Below are 19,976 nucleotides of genomic sequence, written 5' to 3' on the forward strand. Positions count from 1 at the left end.
CTAATTATTAATGTTATTATTTTCTTAAAAACAAGAAAAACAAAGCAAGCACAGTGTTCTCTGACAGAGACTCAACTCCCCTCCGCGGCTGTCTCTGGATCGAGAAGACAGCAATTCCATACGCGTAGAAGACTTAAATAAAAAGCTCAACTCAACTTTCACATCCACCACCACCACCATCTTCACCAAACCCCCAAATCTCAACCTGGGTCGTTCAGTTTCAGCCTCCTCTGGGCTCTCTTTGCTTCCTAGTTGCTACTCTGCTTTGCTTTCTTTCCCAATTCCCAATAATAAATCTAATCCACTCTGTTAATACTGACAGAGCTTTGTGTCGTAGAAAGGGCCTACTGGGCTCTAATCACTCACCATTTTTAAATTCTGCGGTTGTTGGTGGGTGCCTCTGGGTTTTTATTCTTTGCCTCCCAAACAAAGGCACACATTAGATTTGTAGGATCCGCAAGCGTGATTCTAGGGATGGGGTTGTTTTCTGAAACCTGCTATGGCCAATGGGTACACAACAAAACCAAGCGTGTCCTTTTATAGTTATCTGACTTATCTCACTTTCTCAGTTTCTCCTCTCTCTTCAATCATAGATAGTCACATGTTTTAATGGGTTTTGCCATTTTTAACCTGACCAAGCTTCAAACTTTACTTAAAATGTAATCATACAAAAAAAAAAAAAAAGGGTATGCTTTGTTTTGGTTAACTCTATATGCTGCTAGTTCAGCTGTTGTTTTAGAAAGAAAATATGGGATCTGGTAATGGGGTTTATTCAGTTGGGGATTTCGATTTAGATGCCAAGTGGCTGATCGATCCAAAGCATCTTTTTGTTGGGCCGAGGATTGGGGAGGGCGCGCATGCCAAAGTTTACGAAGGAAAGTAAGTCAACCCTCTCAGTACTATGTGTTTGTGTCTGGATTCTCATCTTTCAAGTTCAACCATTTATTATGTAATAAGAGTTTTCTTTTTGGGTCGCAAAGGAGGTCCGGTCTTGATAGATTTAGATGCAAAATTGATTGGATTTCTAAAGCTATGATACCCCAACCACCAGGTCCACCTTAAACCCAATGTTTTTCTTCCATAGTTCACTTCTATGGTTCTACCTCTTCCCAGTTCTGTTTTGTGGGGTTGGGGTTGGTGGGTGGGTGGGGTTAGAATAGAATAAAAGATCTAAACTTTGCATTTTGATCAATCCCAGCTTTATTGTTGTGTAATTATGATGCCAGTTAATGCATTTCGTATGCACTGTCGTTCTTAATCTATTAGCTTTTGTTTTGTTTGTTCCAGATATAAGAATCAAAATGTTGCTATAAAAATTGTTCATAGAGGAGAGACCCCAGAGGAGATTGCCAAGAGAGAAGCACGATTTGCAAGGGAGGTGGCAATGTTGTCCAGAGTGCAGCACAAAAACTTAGTGAAGGTTGTCTAATTTTCAATACGCACATGTGCCTGATAAGTATTATTTGCAATATCTGATGGGGCTTCTGTATTTGTGTATTACAGTTCATTGGTGCCTGCAAAGAACCTGTGACGGTTATAGTGACTGAGCTTCTTCTAGGTGGGACTTTGCGAAAATACTTCTTCAGTATGCGCCCAAGGTGCTTAGACATGCCTGTAGCAGTTGGGTTTGCACTTGATATTGCTCGTGCTATGGAATGCTTACACTCCCATGGAATCATTCACCGGGACCTGAAACCTGGTATGGCTGTTTTGTGGTTTGGCTGATTGTTTAACATATTAAACTTGGAACTGTGAGAAGGTTGAGAACTCAAACAATTACTGTTTGAGGAAACTAGTGCAGTCTATCTGTGAAACATGATTGAAGATTTTTTTACTTGCGTAACTGACTTAACTTCAGGATCATCAAAGCAATTGCTTTGGTTCTCCTAATTCTCATTTCTTTGTCTTTTCCAGCCATCCTGGTTAAATCTCAGACTTTCTGGCACATAGGTAGTTAAATCCCAGCCTTAGGGAAGCAGATATAGACATGTTAGGAATGGGCTCACTGACCTATTAGCATGGAAAATTTAATTTCTGAACACAGGATTTGTTTCACGATCTCAAACTTTTCTCTTGTCCTTTTCCCAGAGAACTTGATCTTGACTGCAGACCATAAAACAGTTAAACTTGCGGATTTTGGCTTAGCAAGAGAAGAGTCATTAACAGAGATGATGACAGCTGAAACTGGGACATACCGCTGGATGGCTCCAGAGGTACAGTTTTTTATCATTCAAAAGTTGAAGATTTATTTCTCATGTCTTGTGAGGGTGTCTTTATATCAGAAAACTAAGTATCCACCAATCTATTTGGTGGCAGCTTTACAGCACAGTTACATTGAGACATGGAGAGAAGAAGCACTACAATCATAAGGTGGATGCTTACAGCTTTGCCATTGTATTATGGGAACTCATTCATAATAAGCTGCCTTTTGAAGGCATGTCGAATCTACAGGCAGCATATGCAGCTGCTTTTAAGGTAACAAAATAATCTTAATTCTTCAGGCCAAAAAAAAAAAAGTCTATTCATAACTTGGTGCTTTTTTGTCATCATAATGTGAGGGTTATACATATTGTTTCAGAATGTGAGGCCCAGTGCAGAAAACCTCCCTAAGGATTTGGCTTTGATCGTAACTTCATGTTGGAAAGAGGATCCGAACGATCGGCCCAACTTTAGCCAAATTATACAGATGCTGCTGCATTATCTCTCTACTATTTCACCACCAGAACCTTCTATCCCTCAACGGATATTCAAATCTGCGAATGCTGTACTGCCACCAGATTCGCCTGGTACTAGTTCTTTGATGGCTACACACAACGACGCAGGTGAAACCCCTAAAACCGACATGGAAGAGAAGCCTAAAGGTTTTCTCTTCTGCTTTAGCCAGTGTTATTGATCCTCTAAAGTCTAAAGCCATAATCTTGCCTTTGAAAGTTTCCCAAATTACTCCTAGGAAAGCTCAATAAAAATATTCCCTTATGTTTTATAGTGTTGGGAAAAAATAACATGTTAATTCCATTTAGTTATTTAAGTTGCCATAGGAAGCTGCCTACCATCTGATGTTACTGTCAAATTGGGATAGTCTTTAGCTTTAATTTGGTCTGACTGAGATCAAATCAAAAGGAATTTAGTGTTTTGGAGTTGGGGTTGCTGTGATGTAGTGACATTGTAAAAATAAGGTTCATCCAAAAGCCTTTGCTCCTATTCAAGAAATCTCTTTTGAGCATGTCATAATCTCAATCTCCACGACCATTGACATTAAGGTCAAACTCTGTAACACAATAATGTATAATGTATTTGATTCTGTTGTTGTCAATTTAATTTTATTAAGTGCTTTTTTAACACAGCCGAATCGATCATTCTGTTGCTTTTAGAGGTATATGTCTTGTTGAAAATGATGTTGATGCAGAATATAATGGGTGCTCTTTGTTCTACAACCTTTGTCATTGGAAAAGTGATACTTCTCACTGAGAAATTTTAATTCACAATTTAATAGATTTTAAGTGCTAACATCAACATCCGCCTTACCTTTCAATTTCAAGGAACGTGTAACCCTGTATGGCTGACCCAAGCAAAATCAATTTAAATATTGAATTCAAAGGTCGTTACTATTCCTTTTTTTTTTTTTTAAGTTCTAATTTCTAACTCGAAAGGAAGAGAGCCAAATCATTAATTGATGCCGATTGAGCTCAACAAGTAATACAATTACAAATAAAATGGGCCGAAGGGCCTGAGTTTATGCAGAAATGATAGTACCGGGTCCAGTAACCAAATTGGTGGGTGGGTTCCATTTTAAAACAATAGCGCGCCGTTGCCGGGGATCGAACCCGGGTCACCCGCGTGACAGGCGGGAATACTTACCACTATACTACAACGACTTTGTTTTTTAGGTTATCTCCCTATTTTATTTATAAGATCAAATTATACATGAGCAACTCAGATTTACACCCATTTTCAAGTTGCTACCTCATATCCCTGCCCTGTCCCCCTTTATATTTTATTATGTATTTATTCTAATTTTGTTTTGATATATTATATTAATATATTTAGACATTATAAACTATAGGTTTTATATTATATAATTAGTAGAAAAATGAAATATGATGTGCAACATGTATTACCATCACTATTATACATATATATTATATATTTTTACTTTCATGCATATATTATTTTAATAATATATGTATTTGTTTTTGGCTAGATGTATTATTTATGTTTTTATACATACATTATATATTTACATAGTATATAATAGTTTTGAGATGTTAATTTCACTTTATTAATTATTATATTTTAATATAACAACTGATTCTCTGATGGGAATGTAGAGGGAGAATCACCAATGGAAAATGGGGTGGGAATGGAGATGTGGATTTTAGGCGAGGATAGAGATAGGAGAAATTATTATATATAACTGATATATTGATATACAGTATAATTAAAGGTCTATTGACTTTAGGTACTAAATTATAATGTTTTTTCATTTCAACTACTAAAACATTTATGTCATTTCAGTTTAGGTACCAACTTTAAAAAACATAGTTATATCGAACTGTGACTGTCTAACAGTCATAACTTTTTTATTGATTTGTTATTTTTTCAATATTTGCAAGGCTTAAACTTTAATATTTAGTTTTTGGGTTATAGGATTTCATCCCCCAAACCTAAATCAAAAGTATGAAACCCTAAAATTTTTTATTTTTTATAAATTTTAAATAGTCACAACTGTGACTGTTCGACAAGTACAACTGTAATTGTTCGACAGTCACAACTGTATAACAAACTGATTTGTGACCTAATTCAAAATGTTTTACTCTAGGTTAGTACCTAAACTAAAAAAAATTAGTGTCTTGCTGTTTTATTAAAAAACTATTGATATTTGGTATTTAATTATAATTTTCTATATAATTAATCTATGTGTTATAATATTGGTAGATATTATTAATATTATATCGTATTAATATGAATATATTGTCTAATAATATCTTTACACGTTAAATTAATTATACTATACGAAGTATATAGGTTTTACCTTAATTTTTCTAAAGATAAGGAGGCCAAAACCGATCCCACCTCGCCCGTTCTCTTGGCCTTTGGATGCCAAGCGCTTGAGCAATAGTAACAAAGGAAGAGACAAAATGTCGCATCGAATGTACATGACCTACATTATTAGAACTGTAAGGGGTAGAAAGGTCAAATCACAAAAGTCTCCTAAACGCTTCCGTCTATAGCTTGGGGAGCAAGTTTGTGATGACATGTCCCGACAGCAATTTACCACAATGACACTTACTCGGTTTTCGAAGCTTCAGTAGCTGAGACATTCCTCTACAACAGACTCAGCTTCGTTCACCAAACCAAAGCCTCGGACCAAGGTTCGGTCAACTGTGGGCCATACCACACCTCTCCTGGTGCAAGGCCTCGTCAACGAAAGATTCTAATTACGAACCTGAGGCTCGCTCCAAGCCTCGCGTAACGGCTCGTCAGCTCCATAGCTGGGTTTTCCCGCTCTCTCACACACACACTCTCTCTCCACTTTAACTTCGTCCAGTGGAGAAAGGGTCGAGCTTGAAAACACTCACAAAGCTCTCTCTCTCTCTAATGTGTTTCGTTGAAACATCGTCTACTCTACTTTTTCGAAGAAATGGCAAGGTGAGCTTCAACTCAGTGATGAATATGAACGGACATTAAAATAAATAAACGATTTTCAAGCTGATGTTTTTGTGATGAAGAATTAATTTGTTACCCTCCTTTTGTTTCTTTCGATTATTGATTGGGCGCTGAGAAACCTTAATACAAATACGCATCTTCTTCAACCCATGTAATCTTCTTTTTACTTCCTTTTCTTTCTGGGTTTGATTGAGATAAAAAGAATGGGTCAATTTCTTTTTCTTTTTTATTCGGCTAAATGCTGGATTTGGATTGAAATTTAGGGTCTGGATTGAGTTTGTGGTGATTTTAAGAGAAACCCATGTCAGTGAACAGTGAAAGATTCTGTCTTTCTCTATCAAAATTTCTACTTTTAGGGAGTTACCTAATTTGAAGAAATGTGCTGATGTCAATCGTCTATTTTTCTTTCTTTTTGTATTGTCTAAAAAGGAAACATTTTTGTTGTTGGATAAAATTATATTACATATGCAGATGTTTGGTTCAGTGGTTTTGTTCATGTTCATGTGAGTTTGGTTGTTTTCTGAGAGACCCGTACCAGCTTTCTCTTTTTCACCTTTTCAATTGGACTGGGCATGTGGAATGTATGATGTAGAAAGTTTCTTAATTAATTTTTTTATTTAAGGCTTACATTTGTAAAATACTTTCTATAATTTGCGCCCCAGGTGTTTCTCTGTTGGTAACTCTTTAGCTTCTAGCTAAAAAAATTTCTGAAATTTTATGCTTATTGTATATTATTCTTGTAGGGCTTGGCTGATCAACAGCAGAGGACTGGCAAGCAAAGTGAAAAATGCCGCTAGATCATCTGCTTATCAAATCAAAGACTGTGGAGCAAATCGTGAATGCCCAAATTGCCATTTTCTTATTGATAACAGCGATGTAAGCTGAAATTTCAAATGATTATCTTGCTGATACTACAACACTTAGTATGCATTGAATGCTTGTTCTTAAGTGTTAATGTGGAGTTTGTCATATCAACATAGACATCTTATATCTCCAAAAATCTCTTTTAAATACTATTTCTTTTAACAATTAATTTCATTTTGCAATAATTTAGAAGTTGCTCTGAGCATAAGCTTATAGACAACGGTGTAAACTTTTTATTTATTTGTGCTTGAACACTATATGCAAGTTGTTCAGTTATCCTAAATATGTGTCTTCTGAAACTCCACTGGTGTAGGTTTTATCAGAATGGCCTGGCTTGCCTGCTGGTGTAAAGTTTGATCCATCTGATGCTGAACTCTTAGAACATTTAGCAGGGAAATGTGGTGTTGGCAACTCAGAGCCACACATGTTTATTAGTGAGTTCATCCCAACACTTGAAGGGGACAAAGGAATTTACTACGATCATCCAGAAAACCTTCCTGGTAAGGAGCTCCTAAGCTTCATATTGTCACATGACTTTTCTGATTCCTTGCTTTCATTTTATACTAGTCCATCAACTACTGATACTGAAAAATGATATTAACTGGATCAAATTGAATGAATACTTGGAACTTTTTTCTTTTTTGCACTTTTGTGTTTAAGAATGGAACTTTATGAAATCAATCAGTTGCCCTATTTGTTCTCATATGTATGCATTGCGCTTCTTCTCATTACCTTCAAATTTCAATCTGTATGGAAAACTTACTTGGCTTAGATGCAAATTCATAAAGCTAGAATTACTTGAACTGTGGTTAAGATCATTGTACTTGGTTTTGTTTCAGGTGCTAAGAAAGATGGTAGCAGCATCCATTTCTTTCATAAAACCACTAATGCATATGCTACTGGTCAGCGGAAGCGCCGCAAGGTTGACAGTCAGAGTTGCTTGGCTGCAGAGCATGTCCGCTGGCACAAAACAGGTAAGACCAAGGCTGTGATAGAAAATGGGATTCAGAAGGGCTGTAAAAAGATCATGGTCTTATACAAAAGTTCAAAGAAAGGATCTAAACCAGATAAGTCTAACTGGGTGATGCATCAGTATCACCTGGGAACCGAAGAAGATGAGAAGGATGGTGAATATGTGGTGTCAAAGATATTCTACCAACAGCATAAGCAGACTGACAAGAATGAGAACACTTTGGTCATTGAAGACTCTGATATAAACGCACTTCAAACTAGTCCAAGGACACCCATGGCAAATCCTCCAAATCCTCCCAGACCAGGGAAATCTGTTGGGACTGATGATGTTCCTTATGAAGATATGTTCCCATCGTCTGCCAAGGTTGGTGGCAACTTTTGTATATATTGCTCTGTTGTGTGTAAGTGAATTATATACCTCATTAGTGGAACTTTTAACCATGATCAGCCTATGAAATGGAAAAGAAGCGAATAATGCAAAGAGACAATTAAAATTAAAAATAAAAGCTCTAGGAAAAAGCAAGACAAAAGAAGCCCATTTTATATGCTTTGTTTCCAAAAAGCCTTTAGTGTGTGTTGGATCCTTACTGAAATCTATTTTGTGGAATAGGAAGCAGAGCTTTTCCAGGAAGCATCGCATGTCCCTCAACCTGATGAAAACAGTATGGGGCACCCTACCTGGTTGGCAGGCGAATGTCAGGATGATGAAAACTCTGGTTTAAATAGCTTGGATGACACCTTGTTATGCAAGGAGATTTTCAATACTGCCACTCTTCTAAATGGTTCAGTACCGAATCACATATCTAACACAGACTTTGCTGACAACCTATACGGGCTGACTGGAACTGGTAGTGGATCATATGGAATTGGCGACCTTGAGAACCTGGAACTTGGTACTCCACCAGATTTTCAGCTAGCTGTAAGCTTCCTGCATACCCTTTCTTCCTCTGCTATGCAAGATATGTGAATTAATGTTGTATATCTAAAGTCACATTTATAATGCAGGATTTGCAGTTTAGTTCCCAAGACAGTATATTTGATTGGATAGACAGGTTATGAAGTGATAGTATAATGAAAGAGCTTCCGGGAATGACTTTGAATTCCCAATTTTGTGCAATCCCAGCCATTTCAAATGGCCTATTTGTATTTTTCCTGCATATTCTTCAATTGCAATGACACAACTTCACTGCTTTTGGAGTCACGTGGATTTTCCCTTTGTCCTCTGCAAGTTCTTCGAGCTTCCGGAAGTGCCAAGGCATGTAGCCATGGAGTCATAAATCAGAATCATTCAGCTGTCTACCATGAGATTAGTATTTGGAGTCCAGACTGATCAACCAAAGATATGATGCCTACGATTTGTATTCTGCCTATATTAGTGTTAATGCACTTTGCAAGTGCCTAACTTCGGGTGATGATTGTATTAACTAGAGCTGATGTTGTGTAGTAGTGTATAAGTTTAAGACTGTATTTGCAAACGATGTATGTGTTGCTTCTATGGCAGTTCAAAGCATCTCATTATCATGGGATACTGATGTGGTAGCAACGATTACATCATTGGTTTCGGTTCCAAAAAAAAAAGAGTGTTGTTTGGATATGGCCATACTAGTTACTAAAAATATGAGACAATGACATTGATGTTGTATCGAGTGTGAAACTTAATGGTTTTATGTCTATTTCATGGTCATAGTTTATTTTTAATTTTTTATTATTCATTTTTCTTATTCCTATTTTAATTCTCATTACACGAAGCAAAATGTAAGACTAATAACGATAAGATAACCTATGTCGATGGGGTCATTTTGTTAACAAAACAATAGGTACAATTTTGTCAATAGTACTAAAAATAAATAGACTGCTATGAAATGTAAGGCAGTACTAGTTTGGTAAATAAACGCTAGAAGAGACCCAATTAAGTCAACACCCCGACCCCAAACCCCAAACCTAAAAACCCTGAAAATCTCAGTCACCATTGAAGTGGGAAGAAGTAGACTGATGGAATGAAAAGAGCAAAGCGCTGGAGCAGTGATTGAGGCCATCGCTTTTCGATTGAGCCATCCATCAATGTTCGCTACGAGGAACCTCCACAGGCAGTGCTTGAAGGCTGTCTCTTCTCTCCTCCAATTCAACCCCTCCAAGTACCTTCTCTCTCTCTTAATTAGCATCTGTTTGGTTGCTTAGAAAGCGAAGGAATAGTTGCGCGCGGCTAGTCTGAGTGTTGGTCATACTGTTCTAGACAGTGAAACATCTATAATGCAAATTTGTACTTTGTTTTTTTTTCTTTTTCGTAACATTTTCGTACCAACCAAACAGACTGTCTACCTTCATATCATTTATCTGGGTTTTCCCATTTACTCCAAGCTGATTTTCAATGGAAAGAACAAGTCTTTTTAGTTGGGCGCTATCGTATTTCTTAAACCTCAACTTAAAAACTATTTGATATCGAAAATTTCAACGCTTTGGTTTAATACTTACCAGCAGGCTTTCATAGAGATTAACATTTTTTTCTTTCTTGGCTTTAATTTCTCTACGGATTCTCGGTATTCAAACAGAATATTGTTTATTCTATTAAAGCCACTCGTATCTTTCTTACATTCGGTTAGTAATTCAGTGTAATTAAGCTTTGTTTAATTATTTACAGAAATGTCTTGTTTTTAAGAGATGTCTCTCCAAAACTACTATCGAGCAATGTGGTTCAGCCATGTAAACCTAGTGAAGATTGTTTCTTTTCTTTATCTACATCATTCAATCCCTTTGTTGGGTGGTCTCGGTCAATGTCCACATCTAGAGGGAGGAGTAGCATGAGAAGCAAAGTGACATCTGGAGGGGGGAGTAGCATGAGAAGCAAAGTGGCGAAGCGGATGCAAAAGGAGTCTGGTAAGACTCAAAGAGAGGTTCGCAGAGCAAATAAGATTAAAAAGAAGCTCATGACCGAAAATGAGAGGCTCATTTACAACCTCAAAAGAGTATGTTACCTTTTCCTTCTAGTTAATGATTAGTTATCATATGGGTTGAGTAATCTGTTTCGTCTATTACAAATTCTGGTTTGCAACTATTAGCTACTTACTTTTTGCGGTTTGGTATATGCGCAACATTTTTTTGGTCATGCCAAATTGGTGTAAATAACTGCAAATCAAGATGTGCAAGAAGGGCTGTCATTAACTGGATTCTGGGTTTTTTTAACATAGAAGATGTAAAAGATAGAAATGCTTTAATGCACTTCATAAACTAAAAGAAATTAATGAGGTCTTGTCAAATATTTCTATTAAAATTAACAGGCAACAGAGCTTAGGTTATCAAAGTAAACAAGAGTCACAGGTTCCTATGGTATAGCAAATTTTGAGTCAGATGCTTCAGTAGTATGGAGTATGGGCTAATTTGTAATTGCTAGAAATACTATTGTACCGCAAAATGTCACTATAATATTGATGTTCAGGAAGTATTACTTCCACAATTTTGTTTGTTTAAGTAGTCCTCAAGTATCCATTCCTGTATTGCTGGCTTACAATTTCATCTTTTTGACATATCACATTCATCCGATAACCATAACAATTGTCCGAATTGTGCAGGCCAAGAGGAAAGTGGCATTGCTACTACAGAAGCTCAAAAAATATGAGCTTCCAGATCTGCCACCGCCCCGGCATGACCCTGAGCTATTAACCCTTGAGCAACTTCAAGCATTTAAGAAGATTGGCTTCCGAAATAAAAATTATGTTCCTGTTGGTGTTCGTGGGGTCTTTGGAGGAGTTGTCCAGAATATGCATCTCCACTGGAAGTTTCACGAGACTGTACAAGTTTGTTGTGATAACTTCCCCAGAGAAAAAATCAAGGAAATGGCAAATATGCTTGCAAGGCTGAGTGGTGGTATTGTGATAAACATACATAACGTCAAAACAATCATCATGTTTCGTGGAAGAAATTACCGCCAGCCTAAAAATTTGATACCTTTCAATACCCTTACAAAAAGGAAGGTGAGTAAACATAAGTGTGTCCCCTTCTTATATTCCCATTGTTTTGGTTTGCATACATGTACATATGTATATATATAGCTGTTACCCGCATTCTTCAAAACCCAGAAACCCTTAACCCCACCCTGGATTTGATCAACGCACTGCCCCCTCTAAATACTAAATTTGGATGTGTACAGATTTGCTATATATAGATGTTGGACTAGCTTTTTCCATTCTTTTTTTATTTTTGTTTGCATGTTGTTTTTTATATTTGTGTTGGACTAGTTGCTTCAGACTTTTAGACTAGAAACTCATTCCTCTGAGATAAATTAAAATAAAATCTGTTATGGTACCTTGATAAAGCACCAGTGAAGGACCGAAGGCAATCAAATGGATTATTAACTTCTGCATCTTTACCTGCAGGCATTATTCAAGGCCAGATTTGAACAAGCTCTTGAATCTCAGAAGCTCAACATAAAGAAAATAGAACAGCAGCTTCGCCGAAGTGGTGTTAATCCTGAGGATCCAGTTGCCATGGCCAGCATCCAGAGAGTAGCTTCCTCATTCTTCAATGCAATTGATCAGAAGGAAGGAAGCCCTTATGTCTTCCACGGGGACAAACTGGCGGTAACAGAGCCTGATAATAAATTGAAACATTCAGAACCTCCCGATGAGAAGGAACAGGAGGAGTTAGACAAATTCATAGCTGAGATTGAGGATGCAGCGGAACGAGAGTGGGCTGCTGAGGAAGCAGCAGAGAAAGAAGAGTTTACCAGATTAAGGTATTGGAACAGAGAAGAATTTGGTGGGAGATACAGAAGAACTGAAGCACTTGAAAATGACGATTCTGATGACGAGATCCCAAGGGCAAGGGGTTGGAGGGATACACGAGGTGAGCAGAGGCCTAATGATACTGATTACAGAAGATCTGAAGCACTTGAAATTGACGATTCTGATGATGAGATCCCAAGGGCAAGGGGTTGGAGGGATACACGAGGCGAGCAGAGGCCTAATGATACTGATTACAGAAGATCTGAAGCACTTGCAATTGACGATTCTGATGATGAGATCCCAAGGGCAAGGGGTTGGAGGGATACACGAGGTGAGCAGAGGCCTAATGATACTGATTACAGAAGATCTGAAGCACTTGAAATTGACGATTCTGATGATGAGATCCCAAGGGCAAGGGGTTGGAGGGATACACGAGGTGAGCAGAGGCCTAATGATACTGATTACAGAAGATCTGAAGCACTTGCAATTGACGATTCTGATGATGAGATCCCAAGGGCAAGGGGTTGGAGGGATACACGAGGCAAGCAGAGGCCTAGGCCTAATGATAGTGATTGCGAAGATGATGATGAGGAATGGGATTCTAATAATGTTGTGGATGCTATTGTTGTTGACAGTGATGCTGATGAATCTGATGGAATGCCTGAGAAGTTCAAGGTACCTTCTACCAGAGACGGGGGGAAGCAGGATAAGATTGGCAGGTCCAAAAATGATGACCGCTTTAAGACAAATGCTAGAGTTAATAATAGAAAGATTATAGCGGACGAAGGTACTGAATCAGAAAATATGTTGAGCGATCTTGAAACTGCAATGTGGCAATCTGATGCTGAGGAAGAACATGACTCGACAGCATCAAGAGCTGTGAATTATGATTACCGAAGCAGCAGTGATGACGAAGACGACTTAAATTACATGAAGGGAGAAAAGTTGGAGGTATCAAGAGTGGCAAAGGGGAAGGAGCACAACAGTGAATATTTCAAAGGAAATGCTGATTTTAAAGTAACAAGAAAGTTGGTCGAGGAGGATTTCGAGTCGGACGATAATTTTAGTGATTTGGGAGATGTAATGTTTCCGGAAGATTCACGAGCATCAACAGAGGGAAGATTCAGTTACAAGAGCAGTGAGGAAGAGGATTATCAAGTAAGGAGAGAAGAGAAGAAAGGGAATGGTATCAAAAGGACAAGAACAGCAAAAGAGTTGGATGAGAATTGGGATAGTGATTAGACCAGTGATTGCAGGGCTGCATTTAAAGCCCAATACCTCCATGGGTCTAATGGGCTGCATTTGAAGCCCAATAAGAAAAAAGCCGGAGCAAGAATCCCATTGGAAAGTTCATGAACTGTATACTATGCTTACATTTCTTTTTTTAATTCTTTAATAAAGAATTAAATTTAAATTATATATGAATGATTAGGGTGGGGTATGACGCCAGCTGTATAGGATTTCTCACGCGTAGGCACGTTCATGTTCGTCCACGAAGGCCCATGTCCAATTGTACAAAGTGCCACTTGGCCAACAATCGCAGTCATCATGTACAAAAAGGTCTCTACGTCTACAACACGTAAATCTAACGACAAAAAAGTTTCCAAGAGAAATTGATCATCGATGAATTTCGTTTTGAAAATGTTGACTTGCCCAATGACCAAATCAATTGTCACACAGAAAGTCTGAAAGTGAAACAAGGGGTGGCATTTGCATTTGAAAATTTGCATTGCACATTTTGCACTGCACCAAGTCAACTCATCATGCACCAACTAAGTCCAGTGGGTCCCACCCGCCGGATGAAGGCGACGTACTTGTCCTTGATTAAAGAATGAATCAAGATAATTACTTTGCTTAACCCTCTGAGTCTCAGGTAAGCTAATTCCATAGCATTGAAATTTTGTAAAGAAATTGATTGAAAGAACATTGGAAGTATGTATTTGGAACTATCCTTTGAGGTGTTTGTGTGTGTGTGTATGTTTGTTTGTTTTTCTTTTTCCCTATTTTCTGTTTCTAGTTCAACAAATACAACCTATATTCCTCAACCTATTGAAGTTTCTGTTCTTGTCATAAAATGTTTTGCAAATCAATCACTTTGGTACCGAAGGAAGGAAAATGGTTAAAAAGTAACAAAGCGGTGTCAGCATTTAATAAATCAGATTCTCAAGTGGTCAAAATGTTGAGAAAATAGGGGGGGGATTCAATTCCACTTTATCAAACTCCTAATATATGATATATGAATGAAATCAAGGAGTTGTTTCCCAATATTTTCTAAATTGTTATATAATAATGTAATACTGTGAGACAATGTAGCATATAAAACAACCAGAATGTACAAATTGGTCAGAAGACAAAGCATATTTGTCAGGGAGGTTGAACTGGACAAGTAAGGCAGAATTTTCTGGGAAAGCATCATCCCAAGAAAAGATGAGCTTGAGCTTGGGAATCAATCATATCCTATTCCCATGTGTTCAACTACCATGTGCCCACTTGCCACACCTAAAAGAGATTGCAGGTTTGAGTATTTGGCCAGTGGCCCAATCCAATGGTGGTGGTAAATTTGGTAAAACAACAAAACACGCTTCTCTATCCAAGTGCTTTTTGAAATGTCTAGGATCACAAAATGGCTTATAGCTTGTACGGGAGGGTTATGTGTGGGTACTGAGTTTTTTATTAAATAAAACAAGTCAATGACCTCAGGCATGACCCTTCTCTAAAGATGCAAGTGTTTGTTGCATACAATTTGCTTGACCCAGTCCTAGACTCTTCAGCCAAATGGGGATTAAAATTTCGACCCAGAATTTATATTTATGTGATAGCCATTCATGAGTGCCTGCTTTCATCAACTTGTCTTTTAGCTTATGGTTTTGGGTTTAGGATCCTATGGAAATGGAAGTTGCTTTCTTTACACAGACAGCTTATTTAAAAAAGAATGTCCGATCATAATCACTTGTAAACTTAGACTTAGAAATGAATGGGAGGATTTCCTTTTATGGGAAAAGCTTCATGTGCAATCTACACAAAAGGCAGAGATTTTTTGTGAATATAGTTCAGCCAAATAAAAAAAGGGGGGCAGCTAAATTTTTTCTTTATTATTAATTATTATTTAAAAGCAATGAGCTTCCGATGGAAACAACATATCACCTTCTGTATAGTCCATAGATAATGCCATCACAGAACAAAAGGCCATATCTTTTGCTTTTGGGGATTTCTCAACGCAACAAAATGAAAAAGAATTACTCTCAGCAGTCAGGAGCAGTGAGAAACTACACATTAAAAAAGGCAACAAAGCCCAAATTACCATTGCCTTCTAGGAAGCAGATGCAGCAATGAACAGTCAAACCACTTCCTCTTAGAAATTTCTTAACGCAATGGATTGATTGGATTCACAAAAATTGACTCACTCAGCAGACCACCACAGGACAACAGATAAGCAACAATGAACAGTGAAACAAGATTTTTTTTTGGCCATGAGTAAAACAAGATATTAAAACCAAGTGTTTGACAAATTGGACACTTAGTGGAGAATCTAATTTTCTATTCGCTTTGATAGTCTTTGCTTGAGTGGTGGGAAGCCTTGACCAAATCTCAATTTCTCAACATCAAAGCTACAAGCCACTATTTGAGTCACAAAGGAAGCAATAAATGAACGCAGGCACCCAAACTCTACCAAGATAGAAAAGTAGAACATATAGAAATGAGAGAGCTTTGTCATGCCAAGCACAAGAAACAATCAGAGCTTATTGCCATCAATAAATCATAGATGTTGAAAATCTGAAAGTGTTACTTCTACAAACCATGCACAACCTATTTTCCAGATTTAGACATCAGTACACCCAAAATGAAACAGTGAGAAAGAAAGAATGTAAACTAGAAGATAAACCTGAGCCATAAAAGTATGTACAAAGAGTAAACATCAATAAAAATCAAAGGGCAATCAGATGACACAATGAAAGATGTGAAGAGTGAATGAATATAAGTTAGGCTGAGAAATCACAATTCCCATTAAAGAAAAACCTGGGAAATGTCATTACTCATGCATTTGGGATTATGCCATATCAACAAGACGTGGGTACATAACCTCACAAAAGCTTCCCCTCGCAGAAAAATACCCCACTAGACAATTGATATGCCTCTATATTGGAAGAAACCCAAGAAAAAGGAAATATACATAATTTCCATAAATTTGCAGGATTCCATCATTTTCTTCCCAATCACTTTCCAAGAATGACCTAGAATCTTTTGGAAAAGGTATATCTGTATCACTGTCGCGCCATAGCCATCAATTTTCCAATAGAGCACTTTCTTGATTTCTATCAACAATTTGCCTGTCCAACCTTATGAACCGGCACCTTAATTTTCAAGACTCAGCCATTCTCCCGCTTGCAGTTTCCAGGCAATAGGTATTTGTACTTCTCAGCATTGTTCAATAAATATGCAGGGAGATGAACCGCTGAATAAGATCTAGGAATAGGTCCCATCTTTCCAATAATATCCTTAAATGTGTACTCCTCGGGAAGCATATCAAATAGGTTAGCACCTTCACATATTACATCCTGAATCCTTTTAGGGTTCAAATAATGAGAGAACCTCACCCGATCATAGTGGCTGTAAGCTTTCATCTTGAATATGAACTCCCTGATATGGCGGAAACAAAAGCTACAATGCCACCCCGCATCTGCCAAAAGGTAGTCACTCTGTCTGTAGTGTGCATACGTAGTATTACCGGTCTGGTACCTGTGAACTGATGCTCTCCAGCTCTTTTCATCCACATAATACTCAAAAGAGTACAAGTAATTCCTCAGCCCAAGATGAACAACAGGTGGGATGTCATCACACCACCTCAAGAGATTAATTGTGTGGGCACTAGGAATCTCATCAACATCAGACATTATCAGCAAGTCATCATCTTCTATTCCGGCTACTCTAAGAAGCTGGTCCAGGGCTACTCTTTGATAAGCCTCCTCATAAAATGGGTTTTCGCCCCTCTTAAATTTTCCCCCAGTTGTTACATAAGTGAGTCGGGGTTCAACAAACTTAAACTTGTCCCGGTTTCTTCCAAAAACCAATGGTTTGGGCAAGCCAGTAAACGTTGTGTTTGATTCGAGGAGTACAAACTGTGTGACGTAAGGGTACAATTCATTCCATCGGATGGTAAGAATTTCTACCTCATTACTGAATAGAACTGCATCATAAACTCGTCTTGGTGATTCTCGAATGTTCCACCCATGAAGTCTGCAAAGAGTCTCCATTGACACATTCTCGTGATAGTAGTGTGGGATTTCAATGAAAGGCTTTGGAGGAGATTCCCAAAGAGGTCTTAGAAAATAGGAGATCTTCTGCCCATGTAAATATACGCCAAGGATGAATAATGGAAAAACTGCAAACAGGAAAATTATAGCCTTTACATCCAAGCCTCGCAAAATGCACCGGAGTCTGGACATGCTCAATGCTGTTTGTGATCCCTGCTGCAGACAAAAAGAAAATTTTCTATGATTCCCGGATTACACATATGCAGAAATCTATGAAGTAAATTTGTTTCATATAATAATATTGATCGGAAAAAAAATATGATACATCAGAGTTCTGCCTATTAGAACATATATAGATTCGATAAAGCAATTCTAGAAAACAGAGCACTCATAAACAAGAACCATAAAGTTCTAAGAATGCAATTTTGACCCTCATGGAATTAGCACTTTGTTTATACCGTTCCATGATCTTCTGACCTAGAAAGAATTGTATAAGAAAGTAAAAAACGAAAACTAGAGTTTCTGTAGATAAAATGGTTATAAAAATTTAAGTGAAATATAAAACTTCTTAAGTAATCGCAAGACAATATTTGTATACATCCCATTAGAACCTAAAGCACCCCATTTGACAGCATAAAACTAAAAATAGATAAGAGAAGGAAAACCAAAACAAATCAAAAGCATATATTAAAAAACTCACAAAAATAAAAATAAATAAATAAGTAAAGCACTTCTCAAGATATCAAAACCCATTACACCCATTACCAAAAACTCAAAAACCCAGACACCCAAAGTTGGAACAAAGAGAAAAAAAGGCAATTTTTTTTTAATACTAAAAATTATTCAAGAGAAATACGAAGAAAAAAGTACCTGGCCACAAACATCGTCGCATACATCATCAGTCTTCTTCGAACTGTAATAACCATCGGACATGATTATTAAGTGGAATGCTCAATAAGCCTCTTGTTGTTCTAAGCCTCTCCGTCTCTGAAAAAATCACTGAAAAAATCAGATCCTCGAGACCCAGATGAACAGAGGCCAAAATCTAGTGAAATTTCGGCGAAGACACCAGAACACAATCCAACGATCTTAATGGCGCTCGCTCGCTCGCTCCCTCTCTCTCTCTCTCTCTATCTCTTCTAAAAATCCGTAACGCCAATTATAGCCGTTTGGTGGTTGTTTCGCTCTTCGACAGATACCACTCCTCCAAAAATTGCAAGTGACTAAAAATATAACCTTCTAACCCCTAAAAATAAAAACTTCTCTTTTACTTTCCACTACCGGAAAATAAACCAAGTACGATTTGGATATTCCCTTTTTATGGATGGACGGTGGATGATGAATGAGGAGAAGGAGGAGGGATAGGTAGAATAGAATTGGTTGTAGAGTCTAATTCCTTCTGCGCGAGTGCTTATCTGTAATCGATGGCAGTTGCGACCATATTACAACTTACAAGGAGCCGTTGATTTCGTTTTGTTTATGTTGTTGTTTCGGTGCCCTCCACGATAAACATGGTAAATTTAGTAGGGCTGTAATCTACGCGGTCTTTCCAAGTTTAGCCTTGGCTTCAATCAGTTGCTTGATGATTAGAGCTGGGTTATTATGGGTTTTTCAACTTTTTTACTGGAGGGTAGAATGGTCAATTACACTTGCATTGGTTTAGCAGGCGGTAGATTTTCCACGGTGATTCACACGCGCCATTTTGACTCGGTCAAAATTCAAAATATCTAATTTTTTTAATTAAAAAATAAATAAATCAAACTTAAGTGTAGAGAGATAAATTCAACGCTTATTCCGACCGGCCCACTCACTAACTGTAAAACATCTGTTTTTGTATGCCCTTTCTGTTACCTCTTCATATACAAAAAAATTAAAAAACTAAAATTTGTTTTTATGAATCCAGAAGGTAATGGCTCATATTAATAAAAAAAAAATACTGAAATTCCAAAAGCCGCAATATTTTTTTATTTTTTATTTTTTGCTAACCCAAAATGACTTTTTTTATTGGGGAAAGTTAAAAGAGGAATGAAGTCTTTTTCTTTGTTGAGAATTTGAGATTAATTTTAGAGCTTTGTTGAGATGGATTGAAGTAGGTAAGAATATGTTATTGGTTAAAATAATTTAAAACATTTTTTAATTTTTAATTTTTATAATATTCTTTATTTTTATAATATTCTTTATTTTTTATTTCATTTGTTTTTAGTTTTACAGTTTTTTACATGAAGAAAATATACATTACCAACACTTCAAATTTAAAACAATCCCTTAAATCAAGTTCATCCTAATAAATACAAATCATAAGTGACATCTGCGTGTGTTCAAACGAATTTAAACGAAGTGTCATTTTAATGTTTAGTTTTTTATCCTTATTTGAATGACTACCATGACTTTATCCAAATAAAAAAAATGATAACCCATGATTTTATCCAAAAAAGAAAAATGAAAACCCATGAGAAAAGCTAGTGAAAGAAAAATATTGAACCTAAATCTAAATCTTGCTTGG

General features: G+C 37.1%; 4 protein-coding genes and 1 non-coding gene across 8 annotated transcripts; 3 read left to right on the forward strand and 2 right to left on the reverse strand.

Moving 5' to 3' along the window:
- The first annotated feature begins 75 nt into the window (after nucleotides 1-75).
- Nucleotides 76-3,370, forward strand: LOC147288811 (serine/threonine-protein kinase STY13-like). Of its 2 annotated transcripts, none has more exons than XM_086239287.1 (6): nucleotides 76-879; nucleotides 1,288-1,420; nucleotides 1,504-1,699; nucleotides 2,089-2,213; nucleotides 2,317-2,475; nucleotides 2,579-3,370. In XM_086239287.1, exons 1-6 carry the CDS (start codon nucleotides 749-751, stop codon nucleotides 2,891-2,893), a joined length of 1,059 nt encoding a protein of 352 aa, XP_086095413.1. In that variant the 5' UTR covers nucleotides 76-748; the 3' UTR covers nucleotides 2,894-3,370. The 2 variants fall into 2 exon arrangements, with proteins under 2 accessions (XP_086095413.1, XP_086095414.1); XM_086239288.1 differs by lacking the exon at nucleotides 76-879 and adding an exon at nucleotides 886-1,051.
- Nucleotides 3,371-3,803: 433 nt separating this feature from the next.
- TRNAD-GUC (transfer RNA aspartic acid (anticodon GUC)) lies at nucleotides 3,804-3,875 on the reverse strand. Its single transcript has one exon. It is a non-coding gene; the product is annotated as a tRNA-Asp (tRNA).
- Nucleotides 3,876-5,559: 1,684 nt separating this feature from the next.
- On the forward strand, nucleotides 5,560-8,985 carry NAC085 (NAC domain containing protein 85). Its single transcript, XM_086239315.1, has 6 exons — nucleotides 5,560-5,649; nucleotides 6,411-6,543; nucleotides 6,845-7,031; nucleotides 7,371-7,867; nucleotides 8,114-8,422; nucleotides 8,509-8,985. The coding sequence occupies exons 1-6, from the start codon at nucleotides 5,642-5,644 to the stop codon at nucleotides 8,560-8,562; spliced, it is 1,188 nt and encodes a 395-aa protein (XP_086095441.1). The 5' UTR covers nucleotides 5,560-5,641; the 3' UTR covers nucleotides 8,563-8,985.
- A 466-nt stretch (nucleotides 8,986-9,451) lies between these two features.
- On the forward strand, nucleotides 9,452-13,638 carry LOC147288814 (RNA-binding CRS1 / YhbY (CRM) domain protein). 2 transcript variants are annotated; one of them, XM_086241198.1, is made up of 4 exons: nucleotides 9,452-9,638; nucleotides 10,160-10,466; nucleotides 11,070-11,471; nucleotides 11,874-13,638. In XM_086241198.1, exons 1-4 carry the CDS (start codon nucleotides 9,565-9,567, stop codon nucleotides 13,461-13,463), a joined length of 2,373 nt encoding a protein of 790 aa, XP_086097324.1. In that variant the 5' UTR covers nucleotides 9,452-9,564; the 3' UTR covers nucleotides 13,464-13,638. The 2 variants fall into 2 exon arrangements, with proteins under 2 accessions (XP_086097324.1, XP_086097323.1); XM_086241197.1 differs by having other exon boundaries at nucleotides 9,453-9,638; nucleotides 10,142-10,466.
- A 2,440-nt stretch (nucleotides 13,639-16,078) lies between these two features.
- Nucleotides 16,079-18,675, reverse strand: LOC147288815 (uncharacterized). 2 transcript variants are annotated; one of them, XM_086239834.1, is made up of 2 exons: nucleotides 18,344-18,675; nucleotides 16,079-17,686 (listed from the first exon to the last, which is right to left on the reverse strand). In XM_086239834.1, the coding sequence occupies exons 1-2, from the start codon at nucleotides 18,404-18,406 to the stop codon at nucleotides 16,589-16,591; spliced, it is 1,161 nt and encodes a 386-aa protein (XP_086095960.1). In that variant the 5' UTR covers nucleotides 18,407-18,675; the 3' UTR covers nucleotides 16,079-16,588. The 2 variants fall into 2 exon arrangements, with proteins under 2 accessions (XP_086095960.1, XP_086095959.1); XM_086239833.1 differs by having other exon boundaries at nucleotides 16,079-17,689; nucleotides 18,344-18,674.
- Between the last annotated feature and the right edge of the window lie 1,301 nt (nucleotides 18,676-19,976).

Source organism: Dryas octopetala, chromosome 4, assembly GCF_963921425.1.
Source record: "Dryas octopetala chromosome 4, drDryOcto1.1, whole genome shotgun sequence".
NCBI lineage: Eukaryota > Viridiplantae > Streptophyta > Magnoliopsida > Rosales > Rosaceae > Dryas > Dryas octopetala.

Bases quoted from the DNA above. Each gene is read 5' to 3' on its own strand.
- LOC147288811 (XM_086239287.1), top strand. From the start codon at position 749: ATGGGATCTGGTAATGGGGTTTATTCAGTTGGGGATTTCGATTTAGAT. The intron at 2,214-2,316 runs GTACAGTTTTTT...ATTTGGTGGCAG, and splicing joins ACCGCTGGATGGCTCCAGAG to CTTTACAGCACAGTTACATT. The intron at 2,476-2,578 runs GTAACAAAATAA...ATATTGTTTCAG, and splicing joins CATATGCAGCTGCTTTTAAG to AATGTGAGGCCCAGTGCAGA.
- NAC085 (XM_086239315.1), top strand. The intron at 6,544-6,844 runs GTAAGCTGAAAT...CCACTGGTGTAG, and splicing joins TTCTTATTGATAACAGCGAT to GTTTTATCAGAATGGCCTGG. The intron at 7,032-7,370 runs GTAAGGAGCTCC...GTTTTGTTTCAG, and splicing joins TCATCCAGAAAACCTTCCTG to GTGCTAAGAAAGATGGTAGC.
- LOC147288814 (XM_086241197.1), top strand. From the start codon at position 9,565: ATGTTCGCTACGAGGAACCTCCACAGGCAGTGCTTGAAGGCTGTCTCT. The intron at 10,467-11,069 runs GTATGTTACCTT...CGAATTGTGCAG, and splicing joins TCATTTACAACCTCAAAAGA to GCCAAGAGGAAAGTGGCATT. The intron at 11,472-11,873 runs GTGAGTAAACAT...CTTTACCTGCAG, and splicing joins ATACCCTTACAAAAAGGAAG to GCATTATTCAAGGCCAGATT.
- LOC147288815 (XM_086239833.1), bottom strand. From the start codon at position 18,406: ATGTCCGATGGTTATTACAGTTCGAAGAAGACTGATGATGTATGCGAC. The intron at 17,690-18,343 runs GTACTTTTTTCT...TTTTGTCTGCAG, and splicing joins GCGACGATGTTTGTGGCCAG to CAGGGATCACAAACAGCATT.